This window comes from Salvia splendens, chromosome 20, assembly GCF_004379255.2.
Source record: "Salvia splendens isolate huo1 chromosome 20, SspV2, whole genome shotgun sequence".
Lineage (NCBI taxonomy): Eukaryota > Viridiplantae > Streptophyta > Magnoliopsida > Lamiales > Lamiaceae > Salvia > Salvia splendens.
In genome coordinates, this window is record NC_056051.1 from 19390192 (window position 1) to 19411278 (window position 21087).

Genomic DNA, 21087 nt, shown 5'->3' on the forward strand with positions numbered 1-21087 from the left:
CCAACATTAGACATGGACATCATCTTCTTCAACAACACAAACTAAAATCAGAAAATAATTCCAGATTCAACACGGAAACACAGTTTATCAATTCGCGAACACAGATCCACAAATAAGAACACCAAATCTGAAATCAAAACACAGAAAATGCAACTCCGCGTACTAGTCAGCAGGAAAACGAACACGAATTCAAACAAGACTTCACATGCAACGATTCACTCACGATCAATAGTTCCACATTTAACTAAAGGAATTTTGACGGAAACACAGAAAGGAAAGTTTCAGCACTTAAACACCAAAGAACCTTAGATCTATGCTAACTAGGCGGAATAGGAAGGAAAAGAAATCAACACCATAACTGAAACGGAAATCAACTTCATATCATAAACACGTTCGGATCTTCCACAAGTACTTCAAAAACAGAAAATATCCAAAAGCAAACAACGATCCAACGTAAGGAAAGCAAATAAATTAAACTACGAAAGCGAATAAAAGATTGTTTTGCCATTTCAGGCGATGAAACTTCTAAACTAAGATCTGGCTGACTAGAAGGAAGGTTTGGAACTCCGGGAACATCTAAATCTTCAAGTGACCATGGCAGTGGCGAGGAACGAGATTCTGGACTGGGCTAAAGGACTGAACTCCGAGTGAATTCTACCTAAGAGTGATGATGATGAATTGGTTGATTCATTTTCTCTCCAAGTGGCTTCCTTTTATAGGGAGGCTTACCCTTGATTTTTAGGCTAAGACCTTGCAGTGAGATGACTTCTTTTCCCTTAATTGTGATTGAGCAGTCCCAGCTATCCTCCTTCTCCATCTCGAGCTATTTTTGCATGTATACTGGTCAGTACGTAATCGTCCTGACGCCCTTTTCACTTGAAGTGTCTGAACCTCTGCCTACTGGCTAGAACGCTTACCATGCACGCTTAAGCAACTAGTTTTGCAGATATAATTCAATTATGCACATCATACTGACCCGTAACCTAGGCCTAGAATACGACTTATCAAACTGCTCACACTTACCACATGCTTGTCCTCAAGCGTGAAGAACAAACAAAAAAGGAATAAGTCGAATTCTAGCCTTGTTACTCCCCTGACCGACTCTACCTAAACTAGACTCTATACTACAACGACGCAAAAAAAACACTTGGTCAAACACAGAAAAAACACACAAACAAGAATAAACACTAAAACAAAAAGATTGGGCTATATTTTCAACCATCCCTCACCTCGGGATCTGGTGCAATCCGGCCTTAGACAGCCTTGAACTTCTGTCACCCCCCATTCCTTCCTGGTCAGTACATTCGTTTGTCAAGATCGCCCAAACTCTCTGCCAAACACTAGATTCACTCGGTCTCTCATACCTCACCAGAAATGTTAGGACCGCATTCTCTCAATATGCTCAACCACGCTTGCTTCGGACTTGGATCTCACGTGCAGCTACTGAAGGACTTAAAGGCTTGTAATGGGGCTATTGGGTTGCAGTGTTTTGGGGTGGATGTTCCTAAGGCTCTAAGTTTTCAAAATTCCTATTTTATTGATGTGGGGGGGGAACTGTGTGCATTAGGCTTCTGATCAGTTGCTTCTTAGCTGGCGCTTCTGGCTTGGGTTTCAAACTGGTCAGTATCATCTTGTGGCTTTGCCACCCTTATTCCTTCTCTTTTTTTTTCTTTTTTTTTTCTTTTTGTGGCTTCGCCACCCTTATACCTTCTTCATTTCCCCCTTTTTTTTCTTTTTGTGGACCCGGGATAACTCCCTGATCGATTTTCTTCCAAACTTTCTTTCCCAGCTGAAGTCTGCTCTCTTTCACATCTTTCTGGCCAGTAAGCTTCATTCGCCTCATGCCTTGCACACACAGCCCCAGTGGCTAGGGGTATTTATCTGGGTTAAAGAGTTAGAAAAAAAACAGGTTCTAAAGGTGGTTTTTTTTTTGGGGGGGGGGGGGTTTCCTACTGCCTTCAGTCTTTGCTACCCGTGGTCACTTCATCCTAGGCAATTTGTGGCAGCCTCTCTTCCTTTTCAATATATGTGGAAAGTGGTTCCACTTTAAGCTTATAACTCACATTTTAAGAGGGCTTTCGCGTTTGGCTCTAAGTATGGGCTTTTCTCTCATACTCACATCATCTATCCTGACTAGGAGGTACTAGGGAAGGTGGTTTTGGTTTTCCAGCATGTCTTATTTCCCTCAGTTCCCTTCACCGTCAGCTCAAGACGGTTGAGTTTTAAGCCCAATCAACACACAAATTAAAAAAAAAACTATACTTAACAGGACACTAACACAAGCACAAAGACTACACATATATACATACTCATCATACTGGTCATTGCGTCCCCCCTCCCACTTCACAAGTGTCTGCCCTCAGATAGGGCTGTGAAGTGGAAAAGGTAATGGCCAGTATGATGGACACATAGACAAACAGACAAAAACAACAAATTAAAACTAAAACTTCTCACACTTAGACTATGGAATAGGCTAAGTGGGAGAGTTTGAAAACCTAAACAGACCAACAAAACACACATGTATACAAAACTCCTCACACTTAGGTCGTGCAACGGGCTAAGTGTGAGCCGGCATGCTTACGAAAAACAGAAAACACAAACACATGCGCCAGAAGACAAACCCTTAACTTCTCACACTTAGACTATAGAATAGGCTAAGTGTTATGAATGGGGTTTGCGCACAAACAGAAAGTATACTACCTAGACACACAAAACACAATTAAAAACGAAAAGCTAAAAAAGAGAAAATAAAAAGAAAAACTAACTGGTCAGATGGGGGTGGTGGTCACTTGTTCCTCCTGCTCCTTCGCGGGGCAGGTTGTGGTGCAGGTGGTTCTACCGGTTTCTCCTCCTCCTTCTCGGCTTGCTTGTTCCCAGATTCTGCCGACTCTTCGGTTTCTCCTTCCTCTTGTTCCTTCTCTGCTTCCTTTGTCTCGGGTAATTACTCCTCGGATACTCGTGGTTCATTAACTCGGCCTCCATGGCCCCTTGGTGCAACAGCTTGTTCCTTCCTCAGGCTTGTGACTTCATTCAATAACTCATCCATCACGGATGCCATTCTGCCCATCTCCGTTATCAGTTTCTGGTTCTCATCTCCAAGCCTAGTAACAGTCGTCTCCAAAGCTTCTTGCCTCCGACGCTGTCTCGTCTGCCCCGCAGACTCCTTCAACATTCTTTCCATCACTGCTGCCAATTTCATCACTTCCGCTTTCAATTGTTGATTTTCTTCTTTCATCTCTTCCATCGCTTCCTCGATCTTCCCTTGACGCTGTTCCTGGTCTGATGCCAATCCGATCATTTCTGCCCTCATCTGTCTGCTTCCCTCCGCTATCTCCTCTACTGCTTTTTCCATCCCCTCTTGCCTCTGGTCGTGTGCCGGTGCTTCATGAGCTGCTGCCAACCGAGCAGTGGGTGTAGCTTCCTCTCCCATCGCGTAGAAGTGTGGCACGCCTTGCCTCATGTATACCGCATTCGTCCGGACGAATAGCGGGGTATCAAACAATCCTGGGGCGTCCACCATCATCAAGGGGGTTAAGTCTTCGTCCTCTGAAATGGTGATGTTGTTTCTCACAAAGACTCCCAATATATGGCAGAGGGAAATATTCCGTGCTGGGTGGGTAGCGATGAGGTGACATGTGTATGCAGTCCAGAACCCTAAGTGCAACTTCTTGCCTCTCTTGGCACACCACATAAGATACAATTCCGTCATCGATGTTCGGACTGCCGAATTCGACTGTCCTAAAAGGTTGTAACCCAAGAAGAGTTGAACCAGGCGTAGATTAGGATCGTTGAGATGGATAGATCGGGAGATAGTGGACTGAAACTGTCCTGCCCCGGGGTGAGTAAGCTCTTCCCAAGCTACCTGGGGCTCAAAGTCCACATGCCTGCGGGGAATCCCCCGCTCCCTATCTCTCCACTATGGCCTCCTCCAAACTGCATATCCCTAGCCGAACAGTCCATTCAATCAAATTCATCCTAATCTCTCCTCCAAATACTCTGAAACTGATACACTCTACATCCAAATCCGTTGTGACCTTGAATCGAAAGGTCGCGAAAAATTCTTTGGCCAATTCGACCGGAACATTCAAATTCTCATTCCTTAACAGCCATTCAAAACCCAAGTCATGGAAAAGGGCGAGAAACGATTCCCGAACCTTTAATTCATCTAACGAGGGGAGATGAATTACCTTTCCACACTTAACCTTCTTGCCTTTTGCGTTCTTGGTGCGATAGATGGATTGGAGCTCCTTGGAGTCAAAAAATTGCATCCCCTCCACCACGTCATCTGTGAGCTCCATCGTCCAACGCTTATATCGGAGTGGTTCTGCAGGTGGATGCAATAGTTTCCGATGATCGTTAGGGAGTTGCTGCTCCTTGTACTCCTCATCTTCCATGGTCGTATCGCTACCGGATTCAGATTCTTCACTGATCTCATATTCACTGTCACTCTGTGTTTGCCGGTTTGATGGGGTCCTCTGGTCAGCCTCAGTGATCACGATGCCTGTGTTCACGGTACGCGGTTTTTTGGTACTCGGTTTGTTCTTCACAACGGCTTTTCCTTTCCTTTTTCTTTCTATCTGGTACCTGGCTTCCTCCTCAGCTTGGAGTAAGGCCTCGTCCTTCTCAGATCCTGCAGGCCTTCCTGACTCTGATGTGAGGTTCGGTCCTCCAGCCATTCCTTCCGTTGTCGTGCCCGGTTCGTTCTGTACTGGAGACACCCCTGTGTTTTCCTGATCAGTAGCTTGAACAAGTTCACCTTCAGCCTTTTTCGGAGTGGCTCGCTCTTCCTCGCTTGCGATCTCTATGGGGTCCTCCGCCGTGTTCGGTTTGGCCCTGCTGGAGGCCCACTTACCTAAACAACGTTGCGATACCCTCTGCGGCTTAGGTGAGTCTTCCTTGGGGTCTGCTTTCACCACCAGTTTTCGCCTGACAGGAATCGGCTTTACAACCTGAGGTGCCACTTGGGTGGGTGCCTCTACTTCTGGCTCTGTTGTCTCTGTTCCTGCATCCTTGGCTTCCGTAGACGCAGTACCTTCCTCTTCTACTTGTACTTTATCATCCCCGACTTTCACTTGGGGGTCTACTGGTTCTTTTTCTTTACTCGGTACCTTCCCTTCCCCTCCTACCAACTGGAAAGGTCGGCCTTCCGGTATGGTTCCTGATGTGGCTTTCTCCATGTTTCCTACTGCCCCCAATGCGAGGTCTAGACCCTCAGCCATTGGTGCAGTGTCCTGTTCTCTCCGGTTGACCCTGTTCAGAATCGAGTCAAATTCTTCGTCTGTCATGAGGCCTTGTTTCCTGGCCGATTCATTCAAATCTATTTCCGGCCTTCTCACTTCTTGAAATACCGGCTCCTCCTCGGGCGTCCTCTTTGTACCTTCGCTCCCCTCCGGAGTCGTCTTGCCTGGACTCGACTTTTTCTTACGCTCCTCAGAGTCGGAGTCGTAATGTGCGGCGATAGCGTCGAGTTCTGCCGATTCCGGTACTGAATCTGCTGCATGACTTACCGGCGCAGGCGGAGCTTCGCTGGATGTGGTTCCGACGCCCCCCGTTTGACCAAAACCAGTCAATGCCGCCGTCCAGTCCCTAGTTGGGTCCTGTTGGCGAAGATATGCCATCATGGCATCCAAGGAAACCATGGGCGATGGTTGAGCGACGGGTGCTGGTGGGGTTGGCTATGGTCGTGCCTCCGGGGTTTCTCGGCGGCTGGGTTTGTTTTTCTTGGCGAATGCCTTCTTACCCATGAGCGGAAATTACGATCTGGAAATTAGGGCTGGGAGTCGGCGAAGATGGAAAAGGAATTTTTCGAGAGAGAGTGTAATTGCAAAATGAGGGTTTGTGAGGGGGAAAGGTAAAGCGGTATGGTTATGTGGGAGAGAGAATGCAGTTCCAGGTGGTTGTAACCGGTTATCAGGGGTAGCCGGTCGCGACGTTTCAGACGGGAAGGGCGGTTGAGGTTTCTGGCCTCTGATTGGTCCGTGCGTCTTTTCCCTCTGCTCACGCGCCATTTTTCCTGCTGCCACCCTGCAAAAGCTGCACAAGCTTTAATTCAAATTTTCGTCCTCTCCATAACTTCTCCCATACTTACCTAAAAAACTAATTCAAATGGGCACTTAAATAAAATTTTGAAATAGCACCAGATAAGTAGTCCCTTGGTCAATGTGCACTTCAAATTAAAATTAAGGCCCGAAAATATTTTTGGATTTTTAGGAATTATCTAGCGTGCAAAGATTAATTACATATTTACAATATTTACAACTTCCTTAGGCAATTTGGAATTCAACTTGGCCAGTATATGCAAACTATTTTCAAAGGGAAACTGGCCGCGCGGAACTCCAAATTCCTATCTTACTGATCAGTATGAAACCGATGTAAGTGGCTGTAGTGGAATCTCATCCACTACACCCACTTCGCTATTATCCCTGAATATTTTCAACCTATGCCCATTTACTATGAAAGGTTCAGAGTTAGAAAAACTCCCTGAAATTTCTACTGCCCCATTAGATCGGAGTGCAGTTATGATGTAAGGTCCTGTCCATTTGGACTTGAGTTTCCCTGGCATAAGCTTCAATCTTGACTGGAAGAGTAGTACTTTCTGGCCAACATGGAGCTCCTTAGTCCTCAGGTTTCGATCATGCCATAATTTAGTTCGTTCTTTGTACCACATGGCGGAGTCGAATGACTCCAATCTAAGTTCCTCAAGCTCCTGCAGTTGCAACTTCCTTTCCTCTTCACAGGCTGTAGCATCCATATTCATTTTCTGTACTGCCCAGTATGCTCGATGCTCGATCCCAACTGGTAAGTGGCACATCTTCCCAAAAACAATCCGGTAAGGGGACATGCCTATGGGGGTCTTGTAGGCTGTTCGATACGCCCAGAGAGAATCCTCTAACCTTACACTCCAGTCCTTCCTAGAAGTGTTCACCGTCTTCTCCAAAATTTTCTTTATCTCGCGGTTAGAGATTTCTGCTTGACCATTTGCTTGCGGATGGTAAGGGCTGGATAGTCTATGGTGCACACCGTATTTCTTCATCAAGGCTTCAATTGTGCGATTACAGAAGTGTGTACCTTGATCGGATATGATCGCCCTGGGTACACCGAATCGGCTGAAGATATGACTCTTTAAGAACTTGGCCACTTCCTTGGCTTCACACGTGCCTGTGGCCTTGGCTTCTACCCATTTGGAGACGTAGTCTACAGCAACTAGGATATACAGATTCCCATAGGATGAAGGAAAAGGACCCATGAAATCCATTCCCCATATGTCGAATAACTCGCAAACTATTACGGGTACCTGCGGCATTTCATCCCGGGCAGATATTCCACCGGTCAGTTGGCAACGCTCACAACTTCTGCAAAACTCGTACGCATCATTGTTGAGGGTTGGCCAATAAAAGCCGCTATCCAAAATCTTCCTTGCCGTCTTCTTGGACCCGAAATGTCCTCCGCATGCTAATGAATGGCAGTGGGTTAAAACATCCCGCTGCTCCCATTCAGGAATGCACCTCCTTATCACTTGATCGGACCCTACTCTCCACAAATAGGGGTCGTCCCAAAAGTAGTATTTCGCTTCACTCTTGATCTTCATTCTTTGGGCTTTGGTAACACTCGGCACTTCTGGAAGCTCTCCAGTCACTAGGTAGTTGGCCAGGTCCGCATACCATGGTTCATGCCCTACCTTCTCTTTTCCTTTCACTGTATCATTCTGACCAGTAAGTTTCAACACTTCTTCCCAATCAATTTTTCTGGGCACAAAAATCACCTCACACAAATGTTCCTCTGGATATTTATCGTGCACTTCGTCACCGTTTCCATCTTGCACTGCTCAAATGGTCCGCCACCTTGTTCTCGACTCCTCGCTTATCTTCTACATCCCAGTCAAATTCTTGTAGCAAGAGTACCCATCGGATCAAGCGTGGTTTGGATTCCTTCTTGGCAATCAGATACTTAATCGCCGCATGGTCAGTATACACTATGACTTTGGAAACCAACAAATATGGCCTGAACTTCTCGAAGGAATACACCACTGCCAGCATCTCCTTTTCAGTGGTATCGTAATTCCGCTGGGCTTGATTTAAAGTCTTGGACGCATAAAAAATTACGTGCCTCTTCCCGTCGATCTTCTGACCCAGCACGGCTCCTACCGCAAAATCGCTGGCGTCGCACATTACTTCGAAAGGATGGTTCCAGTCAGGAGCCCTTATGATAGGTGCGGATATCAACTTTTCCTTGAGAAGGTTGAAAGCAGCCTTGCATTGCTCATCAAAGATGAATTCCATGTCATTCTGAAGTAATCTAGTAAGGGGTTGGGCGATCTTGGAGAAATCCTTGATAAATCTTCGATAAAATCCGGCGTGCCCCAGAAAACCCCTTATTCCCTTCTGATAAGTAGGGAATGGTAATTTGGATATAACATCTACCTTGGCTCGATCCACTTGGATACCTCTCTCTGAGACCACGTGTCCTAAAACTATCCCTTCGACGACCATAAAATGGCCTTTTCGAAGTTCAAAACCAAACTCTTTGCTTGACATCTCTCCAAAACTATATCCAAATGGTGAAGGCAAGAGTCGAACGAGTCTCCGTAAACCGTAAAATCGTCCATGAATATCTCTATGCAATCCTCAATCAAATCGGAAAATATGCTCATCATACATCGTTGAAACGTACCTGGAGCGTTGCACAGGCCGAAAGGCATGCGACGGTATGCATAGGTTCCAAACGGGCAAGTGAAAGTGGTCTTGTCCTGGTCCTCAGGATCTACGTAAATTTGGAAATAACCACTGTACCCATCTAGAAAGCAGAAAAACTTCTTGGTCGATGAACGGCAGGGGAAAATGGTCCTTCCTGGTCGCATTGTTCAGCTTACGGTAATCGATGCACATTTACCAACCCGTGACTAGCCTCGTTGGGATCAGCTCATTTCTCTCATTCTGAACTACTTGGATGCCCGACTTCTTTGGGACCATGTGGATCGGGCTGACCCACTCACTATCCGGTACTGAATAGATAATCCCTAGCGACAACAACTTCAAGATCTCCTTCAATATCTCTTCTCGCATGTTAGGGTTTACCTTTCTTTGAGCATCTTGATGTGCCTTCGCTCCTTCCTCCAACCTAATGTGGTGCATGCAGACGTCGGGGCTAATTCCCACTAAATCTGTAAGACTCCAACCAATCGCCTTCTTGTTCTTGCTCAGCACGGTCAGTAGCCTAGCCTCTTGTTCCTTCGTAAGGCTGCTACTGATGATCACTGGATATGAGTTCTCCTCTCCGAGGAAGGCATACTTCAAATTGGGCGGCAACTTCTTCAGCTCAACTTGAGGTGGAAGTGTGTCTTTGGGTAGAGGGTTTTTCTCAATCTCTCCTTCTTTTTCTAAATCTCCCTCCGATGGTTCTTCTATACTGGCTGGTAGCTGAACCCCTGCGGCTCCAATGAACTCCGATTTCAGACAGAATTCCTTGATTGCTACTTCTATTTCTTCATCAGTCAACCCTTGGCTACTGATCAGATCACACCATGCAGCAGCTTCGACGTCAGCCTGCTCATAAGCATCTAACGCTTGGAGTTTCTCCTGCAATAGTTCGGTCTCAAGAAAATCTTGGACAAGGGGGTCAATCACATCAACATAACACAAATTCTCAGAATCAATCGGTTTCTTCATGGCTTCATTGATATCAAAAGTGAATTTCTCTCCATGAAAATCAATGCAAATTGTCCCCTCGGCCATGTCCACTATTGTCTTAGCCGTTCTCAAAAATGGCCTTCCTAACAACACTCCACTAGATTCCCTAGCTTCATGCTCACTCATTTTGATCACATAAAAATCAGGAGGATAGGTAAAATCATGCACTCTTACTAACACGTTTTCTAAAACTCCCTCAGGACTTATGCACGACCTATTAGCCAGTTGGATCAATACCCTAGTATTCGACAATCTAACTCCCTTCAATCGGTTATAGATAGACAATGGCATGACATTTATGGATGCCCCCAAATCACACATTGCATGTTTGACCTTCACATCTCCTATGGCTATGGGCAGAGTGAACATACCTGGATTGGCTCTCTTGGGTGGCAACTTCTCTTGCACTATTGCTGACGCTATCCCTTCCACCATAATCTTGCCATCCTTTTGGGCTCTCCCGGCTATGAAGTCCTTTATGAATTTCCCCAGAGGGGGTAGCTTCACGGCTTGGAGGAATGGTATGGTGACATCCAACTTCCCAAAAATCGACAAGTAGTCAACCGGGTTCTCTTTCTTCCTCTTTGTAACAAATCGGAATGGGAATGGTTTCTCCCCTTTTTTCTCCTCTACTGGTTCTTCAGCAACCTTCTTGGAGTTTTTCTTGGGTAGTTCCCGGGTCTGGGCCTTCATTCTGGGCTCTACCTCTTGAGGAGGTTCCTTCCTGGTCAGTAGGGTGTTGGGTTCACCTCGTACACTTGGTGTATCATCCAAGAAGAATGGATCTTTCATCCGAGGCATAGTTCTCCCTAATTCTTCCGCTGAAATGGTGACACCTCCTATCTTCGTTCCATTGGATTCTCCACTAGGTTGTTTCGGTTGAGGCGCATCATAAGTGGTTCCTGACCTCAACGTAACCTTACTCACATTAGCCTTTTCGGGCATTTGGACTGTAGATGGGAGTTTCCCTGCATTTCCCTTCAAATCACCCACCGAACTGGCCAGTTGAGCTAACTGCCTATTCATCATATCCATGTTCGCCTTATGTTCCTTCTGGGCGTTTTGCATCCCCTGCACGACCTCATTATGGGATTGCAATTCTCCTTTGATGCTCTGTTGTGACGCTAGCATTTCACCCATCATGTCCTCAACGGATCTCCTCGACCTGTTCGAGTTTTGGAAGTGACTTGGCCCTTGGTGTTGATAGTTCTGGGAGTTTTGCTGGCCTTGATTAGGCGGGTATTGGTTATACTGGGCAGGAGGGGTGTACTGATCTTGAGGATATTGATTCTGGTGCTGGCCTTGGAATTGATTTTGGTTCTGATGGTTTTGGGGTCCTGGGTTTGGCTGATTTTGGAAGTTTTGGAAGTTTCTCTGGTGGGGTGGCACATAGACAGGGTTCGGGTTCTGGTTTTGTGGGTTTTGGTTTTGGGAATGTTGGTTTCTTCCTGACCAGTTGGGCTGGTAGTCTGGGTTTGCTGGTCAACGGTTTGGGTTTTGGTTCGGATGAGGGTTATACTGGTTCTGACCTTGGTTCTGATTTTGGCTCCCGTCACCCCATCGGAAGTTTGGATGATCCCTCCATGGTGCATCCCGTTGCCTACCTTGAATCCAATGCCCACTAGAATTGAAGTACCCCGCAGCATTAATTTGCTCCATATTCCCGAAGTCATTAGGCTGATCATAGTTCGGTCCTTGATTTCCCTGCTCTGCACCCTTGTAATTCCCAGTTGGGGAAGGTGGTGGAGTGCTCTTCTCGATCGCACTCAGAAGTGACTTCTTCAGCTCATCCATTTTCAAATCCATTTTCTGCTCCAGTGTATTTTCCTGATCAGTAACCGAGGCAACAGCAGCCCGCTCTCGATTGTATCCTTCCCTTGAATGGTCATACTCTTTTTTTGCATTCAGCAGCTTCCTTAGGACTCTCTTTGCTTCGCTAACCCGCAATTGCGTGAAGCTTCCTCCTGACGATGAATTTGCCAGGTCCTTGGTTACCGCGTTCATGCCTTCGTAGAAAGTATGATGTACTTCAATGTCCGCCATGCGATGGTTGGGACATGATTCCAAAAGACCCATGTATCTTGCCCAATAATCACTCAAGGGCTCATCATACCCTTGCTTCACATTAGTTATTTCCCTCTTCAGCGCGCTTGTCTTGGATGACGGAAAAAACTCGCCCAGAAATGCTGATTTGAAATCGGCCCAAGTCTCAATAGAGTTGGGGGGCAGGCGCATGAACCAGGTGTTAGCTTCCCCCTTGAGCACAAATGGCAAAGCCTTCAGCCTATAATCATCCTCCGTCGCTCCTGCTGGTCTCCTCTGCGCCCTACAAATTTTGCAAAACTCATGAAGAAACTCATACGGCCCTTCATAGCTCTTCCCACAGTATGTAGGCAGGATTGCGATCACATGAGGTTTCACATCGCAGGCGGTTTGCCCTGGAGTAACAACTATGGCTTGCGGGGGCTCTCCTTCAGTATGTGCGTTCAGCGTCCCGATCTCCGGGTCCTCATCTCCCTGGTTGGCCATTTCCCTTGGGTTGCCTTCCAACAGTGGTATCTCTTCTGGTATCGGTCCCTCTATGGTGCCCTTCTCTTCGTCAGTACTCGTCCCTAGGTCAGACAAGGTGGTCGACAGGCCAGAACGAGTGGTTACGAGTATAGATCCTCGCTGAAGTATCTTCGGTCTCCCCTGGTCAGGAGCCGAACTGCTTCTTATAAACTGAAATGAAAAGAAAAGAAAAAGAAGATTATGCACAATGTATACGCCAAAGTATCACACACAAAAGTAACTAGTAACGCCATCTATCCCCGGCAACGGCGCCATTTGAAACGAGTGTTCAGGGCGCTTAGGTGTCGTTCAAGCAAGGATATATCCTACTGGTCAGGATAGAGATCCTAACTAAGCCTAGACCCTGGTTTCAAAAATTCCTCAACCCACTTCTACTGATCAGTATAGTGGTGGTAAGGGTCGAATCCCACAGAGATGGTGCGTTAAAACTATTGTGGTGATATTCTGGATGGTTTGGTTAGCTTCCACGCTCGGGTTGAGTCTCTACCTAGGCAAGAACTTAGAGGTAATTTCCTACTGACTAGAATGAGGAAAGAAGTGTAGGGGTGCAGCTGTGTACGTGGAAATAGGGGGACATTTTTATAACAGAAAATATTTGGAAGGTACGGGATTCGATTTTAGGCTAGACAGAATATTCAGAGTGTAGTGGTAGTCAAGGTGACTAGGCTGACAGATCTGCAGGTTATAACTAAAAGTAAAGGACAAAAAGCAAAAAGCATCTAAAAAGCAAAGTGGTTCCCAACATTAGACATGGACATCATCTTCTTCAACAACACAAACTAAAATCAGAAAATAATTCCAGATTCAACACGGAAACACAGTTTATCAATTCGCGAACACAGATCCACAAATAAGAACACCAAATCTGAAATCAAAACACAGAAAATGCAACTCCGCGTACTGGTCAGCAGGAAAACGAACACGAATTCAAACAAGACTTCACATGCAACGATTCACTCACGATCAATAGTTCCACATTTAACTAAAGGAATTTTGACGGAAACACAGAAAGGAAAGTTTCAGCACTTAAACACCAAGGAACCTTAGATCTAAGCTAACTAGGCGGAATAGGAAGGAAAAGAAATCAACACCATAACTGAAACGGAAATCAACTTCATATCATAAACACGTTCGGATCTTCCACAAGTACTTCAAAAATAGAAAATATCCAAAAGCAAACAACGATCCAACGTAAGGAAAGCAAATAAATTAAACTACGAAAGCGAATAAAAGATTGTTTTGCCACTTCGGGTGATGAAACTTCTAAACTAAGATCTGGCTGACTGGAAGGAAGGTTTGGAACTCCGGGAACATCTAAATCTTCAAGTGACCATGGCAGTGGCGAGGAACGAGATTCTGGACTGGGCTAAAGGACTGAACTCCGAGAGAATTCTACCTAAGAGTGATGATGATGAATTGGTTGATTCATTTTCTCTCCAAGTGGCTTCCTTTTATAGGGAGGCTTACCCTTGATTTTTAGGGTAAGACCTTGCAGTGAGATGACTTCTTTGCCCTTAATTGTGATTGAGCAGTCCCAGCTATCCTCCTTCTCCATCTCGAGCCATTTTGCATGTATACTGGTCAGTACGTAATCGTCCTGACTCCCTTTTCACTTGAAGTGTCTGAACCTCTGCCTACTGGCTAGAACGCTTACCCTGCATGCTTAAGCAACTAGTTTTGCAGATATAATTCAATTATGCACATCATACTGACCCGTAACCTAGGCCTAGAATACGACTTATCACCCAACTTGTCCTACGGGAACCCAAATAATGCCCTGCAACCACCACCCGGATTCCAGGTATCAAATGGCCAAATCATAGAACCGAAGAAGGATGAGCTGAAAGATGTGTTAATGGCCTTTATGAAGCAAACGGGAGAGTGCATGAAGGACTCCAACAAAAGGATAGTGCAGGTTGAAGCTAATGTGAATGCCTTGAATATTCACATGAAGAGCATCGATAACCAGATCAGCCAGATTTCACAGGCAGTGGGTATTCAGCATCAACCGGGCCAATTTCCTTCACAAACAGTTGCAAATCCTAAAGACTGTAAGGATTGCAAAGCCATTAATCTGAGAAGTGGAAAGAGCTATGAAGGCCCAACCATGCCTGCAGAGAAGGAGAAAATCTCTCAAGAGGAGACAGTGGTAGAAGAGGTGGTGGAAGAAGAAGAACCAGTGGAAGAGGTGCCGCCTCCCAAGGCAAGTACCGTGATACCTGCACCCCCTGCTGAGGTTAAGATCCCATTTCCACAACGCGTGCAGAAGAAGAAACTAGATGATCACTTCTCTAGGTTTCTTGACATATTTAGAAAAGTGAACATCAACATCCCGTTGGTAGAGGCGTTACAGCAAATGCCTACATATGCAAAGTTTCTAAAAGATGTGCTCTCCAAGAAGAAGAAGTGGACTGATTATGAGACGGTGAACATATCTGAAAACTGTAGTGCCATAATTCAGAAAAAGCTACCGGCCAAGCTTAAAGATCCTAGGAGTTTCAACATCTCATGCGTCATTGGAAATGACAGACAGACAAAGGCACTTTGTGATCTGGGGGCGAGTATAAATTTGATGGCATTATCATTTTTCAGAAAGATGAAGATCGGCACTCTCAAGCCGATAACAATCACGCTACAGATGGCAGATAGAACCGTCACCTATCCCAAAGGAATTATTGAGGACGTTCTTGTGATGGTACACGACTTCATATTCCCCGTCGATTTTGTAGTGTTGGATATGGAAGAAGACGTGAATGTACCGCTTATCCTGGGGCGCCCATTCCTTGCAACGGGAAAAGCATTGATAGATGTAGCAAAGGGAGAGCTCACTCTTCATATGGGCAACAAACGTCACATCCTATCTATCTACAATGCTATGAAGAGTCGTGAGGAAGAAAAACTTGTTATGAAGAAGGAGTGCAAAGCTGTGCACGTTGTAGAGGTCCAAAAGGCACAAGAAATTGAGTTCACATTTGGGGATTTTTCTTTACCGCAATGGATGTTTGCTTCATGTGGTTGATCAATTTCTAAAGAAGAGACTACATCAAATCCTAAAGTGAAGGTGAAGAAAACAAAAGCTGAAAATTCACCCAAAGTGGAAACCAAAATTTCTGATGGAGCTCTGAAAAATACTTGGTGGAAGAAGAGATTGGCTAGATCATATGCTTCCAATATTGACAGAAAGTCTAACACCACCAGTTATGGCGTGACATGATGCAGCTCATGGAGGACGTCGAGCCAACGACGATAACCAAAGGCACTATAGGGGAGGTAACCCCTAGTAGGTAACTTTTAATTTTATCGTTTCAGTTTGTTTTTGGTGTGTTTTGTGTTGCTTGCATACCATGTAAGTCTCCCTTCTCCACCAACTTTTCAAACTTATTCTTTGCATAGCTTTGAATAAGTTTGGGGGATGATATGGTGGATAGGGACACTAATGAGGTACTTATTTTATTGTTTTATTTTTGCTTTAGATTGATTAGTTGTGATTGATTGAAAATTTTGGGCTTGAATTGAAAAAAAAAATTGGTAGTAATTGGGGTGAAGACTAGTCGTCTATGATAAAAGAACCATCCATTTTGAGCTATCACTTGACCATTGACTTGAGAGTTTGAGTAATAGGGTGCATAAGTAACGAATTGCTTGTTTGCCTTGCTTCATGCTATTTACCCAAGTGAGATTTTTGAGCCTTCAATTCTTTCATGTGTGTTTTATCATCAATTGTGCATGTGTTTCTAGAACTTGCTCCTGGTCTTCTTGAGTCTATATAGTGACCTTAAATATAGGGGAAGATGTTAGGCCATCGTTGTTAGCCTCATTTTTACCTAGACACTAACCTTAGTGTATAACACCCTTGTTAGCCAAGTTTGAGCCTTAAGCCTTTTCTTTTGTCAAGCTAATCAAGTGGATTGAGAATCCTAGACTATAGATTTGTTGAGATTTGAAAAGAAGAGTTGGGAAAGTATAATTGAAAAAGGTTGGTTGAGTTTGTTCTTAAAAAAACGTGAACGAAAAAGAAAAAAAAAGAGAAAAAAAGGAAAAAGAAGAAAGAAAAAAATTGTATATAGAGAATAATTTGAGGTCTTTGGAAGTTGGGAAGAAATTAGACAAAGTCTAGTTATTACCGAGAAGCGTTTTGAGAATGGTTGAAGTTAAAAGTTGATTGTTGTGATTTCTTGGGATTTTACGTTTTGGGAATTTCAGTCACTTTAGCCAAATATTTCCTCACCTTACCAAAGAGCCTACATTATAACCTAAATAAAAGACCTTTCGGACTCTTGATTTATTGTCACACGAGGTAGAGGAGAGGTTAGACATTGAGCAAGCTTATGGTAAACCATGCATTTTTGCTTGATTTGAGTGACTACTTGATATCTTATACACTTTTTAGTGAGGTGAATATACACACACATATACATCCCGAGTGAAGCATGAAACCAAGGTGATATACGAGTTAGTAGTAAAAGTGCATTCGACAGCTTAACTTGATAGAATTTGTATTGTGATATGCTCATTTATTCCATATTCTTTGAGACGATGATGATGTCTAAAACCCCTTTAAATCCCAGTCTTCTTTTAGTTCTTTTTCTTCATTGCTCGAGGACTAGCAATTATGTAAGTTTGGGGGAGTTGACACACTTGGATTTTACATGGTTTTAGAGGGTGGTTTTGTATGAATTTGATCATATTTCATCTATTATTAGGCGTGTTTACATCTACTTTTGTATTATGTTGGTATATTGACCATTTTGTTAAGAATGTGTAGAAAAAGGTGCAAAATAGGTGGATGTGCAGCAGTCTTGGCTTGAGACAATTTTACTGGAGATTTTGAAGTCCAATCAACCCCCAATGCACATCATTCTCTTCGTCTTCGAAAGAGCTTCGCGTAGGTACCTCACACGCCCCAGTCGGAGTTTGGATGAGAGAGATATGACCGTTTTACGAACACTGCGCTGTCCAAAAAATCTCACGCGGCCGGGTGAATTATTACCCTGTAAATCCACCCGGCCGGGTGTCTCAAATGGAACAGAATCTGGTCGAAAATCATCACCCGGCCGGGTGAATTTTACCCTTTATAATTCCACCTGGCCGGGTACGTTGTTTTGACGTATTTTTATACCAAAAACGCGATTTTTGAAGGGGATTAAGAGGAGAAGAAGCCTAGGGTTCATTCCACACCACACATAACACCTCCTACACTCACACACCACCCCAAGCACACCTTTGAGAGAGAGAATTGAAGATTGAAGACTTCCAATCGGGAGATTGAAGTCACCTATCCATCGATTGATCTCACATGAGTCTTACAATCTCTACTTCATGTATTTGTTGAATTCATTTGTTTTGAACATGGTTTTCTCTATAAACATGAGTAGCTAATCATCTCTTGTAGAATTCTTGGTGATGATGCACTGATTTCATAGTTTTTATCCGATTGATTTTGTTCTTGCCTTGCTCTTGTAGTTATTTGATTATTCTTGGGTTTATTCCTTGATCACCACTTGATTGTGTAGGATTAATTAGATTAATCGGGAGATGAAATAATTAATCCGGAAAGAAGAATAATTCACACCTTAATACAATAGAACTCGGGAGAGTTGAGGTTTTGAGTGAGGTCATTGACCTAATCGAGCTTTTGGGAGTTAGGAGTTTAGGATTAGAAGGGGACTTCGATCCTAGCACCTAATCTACAGGTTTCTCACCTCGGGAGGGGGTTTAATCTATAATTGTGGTCGGCTTAGTAACTCTAGAGACACCAAAAGGTAAAGCGAATTGACTGGATAAGAGCTTGGAATTGTGCATCGGATCCTTGAGTTCTGCAATTTTCTCCATATTATCTTTTCACATCCTTTTTACACCGTGTTTCCTTGTTCTTAATTGTTACTTGCTTACTATATGTTTTTATTAGTTGTTAGAACAAACCAAACTTTTCTTGATTGTCTAGATAGTAGTTGATTTTTGTTCGTGGTAGTTAAGTTGATGCAAAATTGTCTCTGTGGGATACGATACTCTTATACAGAAGGGTTTTCCGTATCACTCAGAAACTAAAAGCTGTCAAGTCTTGAAGCCAGGCAAACATGTACACATCAGGAAAACATATACACATCAGGTCACTAGCAATGACTCAAATCAAAATCCTATGTGGCATGTATCTAGACACATCTAAACACGTCTCAAGCCTAGGACCGCCTAAACCTAGGCTCTGATACCAAAACATGTAACACCTCTTACCCGATTAATTTAATAATCGAATAAGTGATGTCACATTTTGGTACAAATCCCGACTTAACAGAAAATCCTTTTTTTTATACAAAGATATATCATTTTCCTTTACTTGGCAAATGGAAAAACTGCTATATAACGTCTGAAATTAGACCATAAACATGTTTCCAAAAGTCTATATATATTTATACAACCTGGATAACGAAGTAAATGAAACGTCCGAACTATATTACACTTTCTATACATGCCACATCTAGTATATCCGAAAAATTTTTCTAAACACAAAAAGGTTGGCTAGTGACCCGACTTGATCAGTTGTACATCGAAAGAGCTAATCTGAAGGGGGGAAAAAGAAAGGGGTGAGCTTCAACAAGCCCAGTAGTATACTCAACATTAGAGCCTAATTTCTGGAGTTAAGTAAACATTATACAACCTATGTTTTTACAATATTAACCATTGAATATTCTCCAGAACCAACATTCTTATAACCATACATATCAAAATAACCAACAATAAATGTCTGACATTTATATTGTCCTCCCTTGATTTCCTGAGACTTACTTAAGGCATAATCATATAATCCCATAGTATACCAATAAACACGAACAATTACCAGTAGCTAGTGTCAAGCAACATCATAACTTCATACAACGTCAAATCATGTCAAATAATGTCAGATTCACCCTTTTTGCATCAGATGATTATTAGCATCAGAATATATCATTTAGCATCACATAATAACGTTTTTCACATAAGCATATAGTTTTCACATATCATCGCCTTGGTCATATAACGTCATATCTTGGTATTCACTATCGTGTAGCACTTTATATCATATAATCACACCAACGCATATACAGATCACCACAGTTTAACAAATCCAAACACATATGACAAAACATGCACTCATGTACCAAATATATCAGAGTTATAACAGAGGTTTCATACAATCACATATCATAAAACACATAGCGATCACCATTGTTCTCACATATCAGAACACATATAGCCCCATTAAGTGCTTAGTGACAAACTAGGGTACGCGGACCAGATCAGAAACAGAATCAGATACAGACGCGGCCATGGTCCTTGAGAGGACACCGCACAGATCACCCGTTAGGGTACAGACAGATAATCAGACCACCCATTAGGGTGCATATCAGACAGATCAGATAGGGGCCCATCAGATAACAGACGATCCTCGCTTCGGTTATCCAAAAGACGAGTGATCACAGATATTGCAGCGCTGCTGTCCTATGGCATGCCAATTGTACCCACAGAATACACTCAAGAACGGGGCGTAAACACAAACAAATATACTTTATATCTGACAATTTCCGACATACACATCAACGCATACAGATCAGAAATCATCACAGACATCATCAGACATCTTCACATGTAAATTATATAAGTATACATTTCATAGGCATATATCATTTATCTCATTTACTTTCCAGTCACATTTATATTCATTTTCTCATCAAATTACTTATTTCCAATAATGTTTAACATATCAGATCAACAACTTCTTTTCACACCATATCATATAAAATAAACAGATAAATTCCAACTATCACAATAACATCCCATATTCAAAATTCACATATTTCACGTCATAAATAACATACACAAATCACATAAAAGCACATAAGATTCTATATGCAATAGCGTAGACTAAATTCAGGAATTAAGACCTAATGTAGAATACACTACCTCGAAATCCAAAAAGCCCTTGACACACGAATCCCTTTATTCCTGCTTCTTGTCCTTGTCCTTGTTATTTCCTGAGGTAGGATTACCTTGGTTAAACGGGACTTGTAACATGCTGCCAGAACAGGGCACAGTAGTTGTCTCCTTTGTTTCTTTCACCACAACACTTTCTTATCTCCATACTTGAAAATCCTCCAACAAATAAAGTAGAGAGCCGAGAGAGAAAGAGAGTGTAAGAACTTGTTTCAAATCCCTACAAATCACAAGAGTCAAGGAGCTGCCAAATCTCTCATTCAACACTCTTCCCAAACGTCCCTACCACCAAGTTTAGTTTCCAACAACGTATACCCCTTTTCAGTCGATCAATTACCTTCACAAGCATAGCATATCAGTACATAACATATGCTGCCAAATTCAACTCCTTCACGTAACTCAATCAACAATCAAAACTCAGAACGGTATGAATAATAACACCAATCGAACATCACAAATTGAACAATCGCTGTAATCAATCGAAAATGCGAAAGAACATAATTTGATAAAGGAGAACTTATCTTGCGGGACGTTGCGGGGCTGTTCGGAGGGAATCGGGACTGTTTCGGGGTAAATCGGAACAACGGGTGGCGGAGACTGACCGACGGACGCTGCTGACAGTAGCGGCGTCGCGTCTTCCCAGCGAGACAGCAGCGGCAGCAGCGTCTCCCGGCGGCGAAATCGCTGAAATCAGTGGCCATGTCCGGCGAAATCAAGGAAGCAGTAGCCAGTTCCGGCGAGGTGACCGTACAACGGCGGCGGTGGCTGGCGGAATTGGAGAAGCCGACGGATTCTGAAAATCCCCAACCTGGTCGAAGAGAGAGATAGGGGGAGAGAGAGGCGTGGAGTGGGAATGATAATT

The 21087-nt window shown here is 43.7% G+C and overlaps 1 protein-coding gene across 1 annotated transcript; it reads left to right on the forward strand.

Moving 5' to 3' along the window:
- The first annotated feature begins 14112 nt into the window (after positions 1-14112).
- Positions 14113-15276, forward strand: LOC121781616. Its single transcript, XM_042179342.1, has one exon. The coding sequence runs from the start codon at positions 14113-14115 to the stop codon at positions 15274-15276; it is 1164 nt and encodes a 387-aa protein (XP_042035276.1).
- Positions 15277-21087: the final 5811 nt, after the last annotated feature.

Coding starts and splice junctions, on each gene's coding strand:
- LOC121781616 (XM_042179342.1), top strand. CDS start 14,113: ATGGCCTTTATGAAGCAAACGGGAGAGTGCATGAAGGACTCCAACAAA.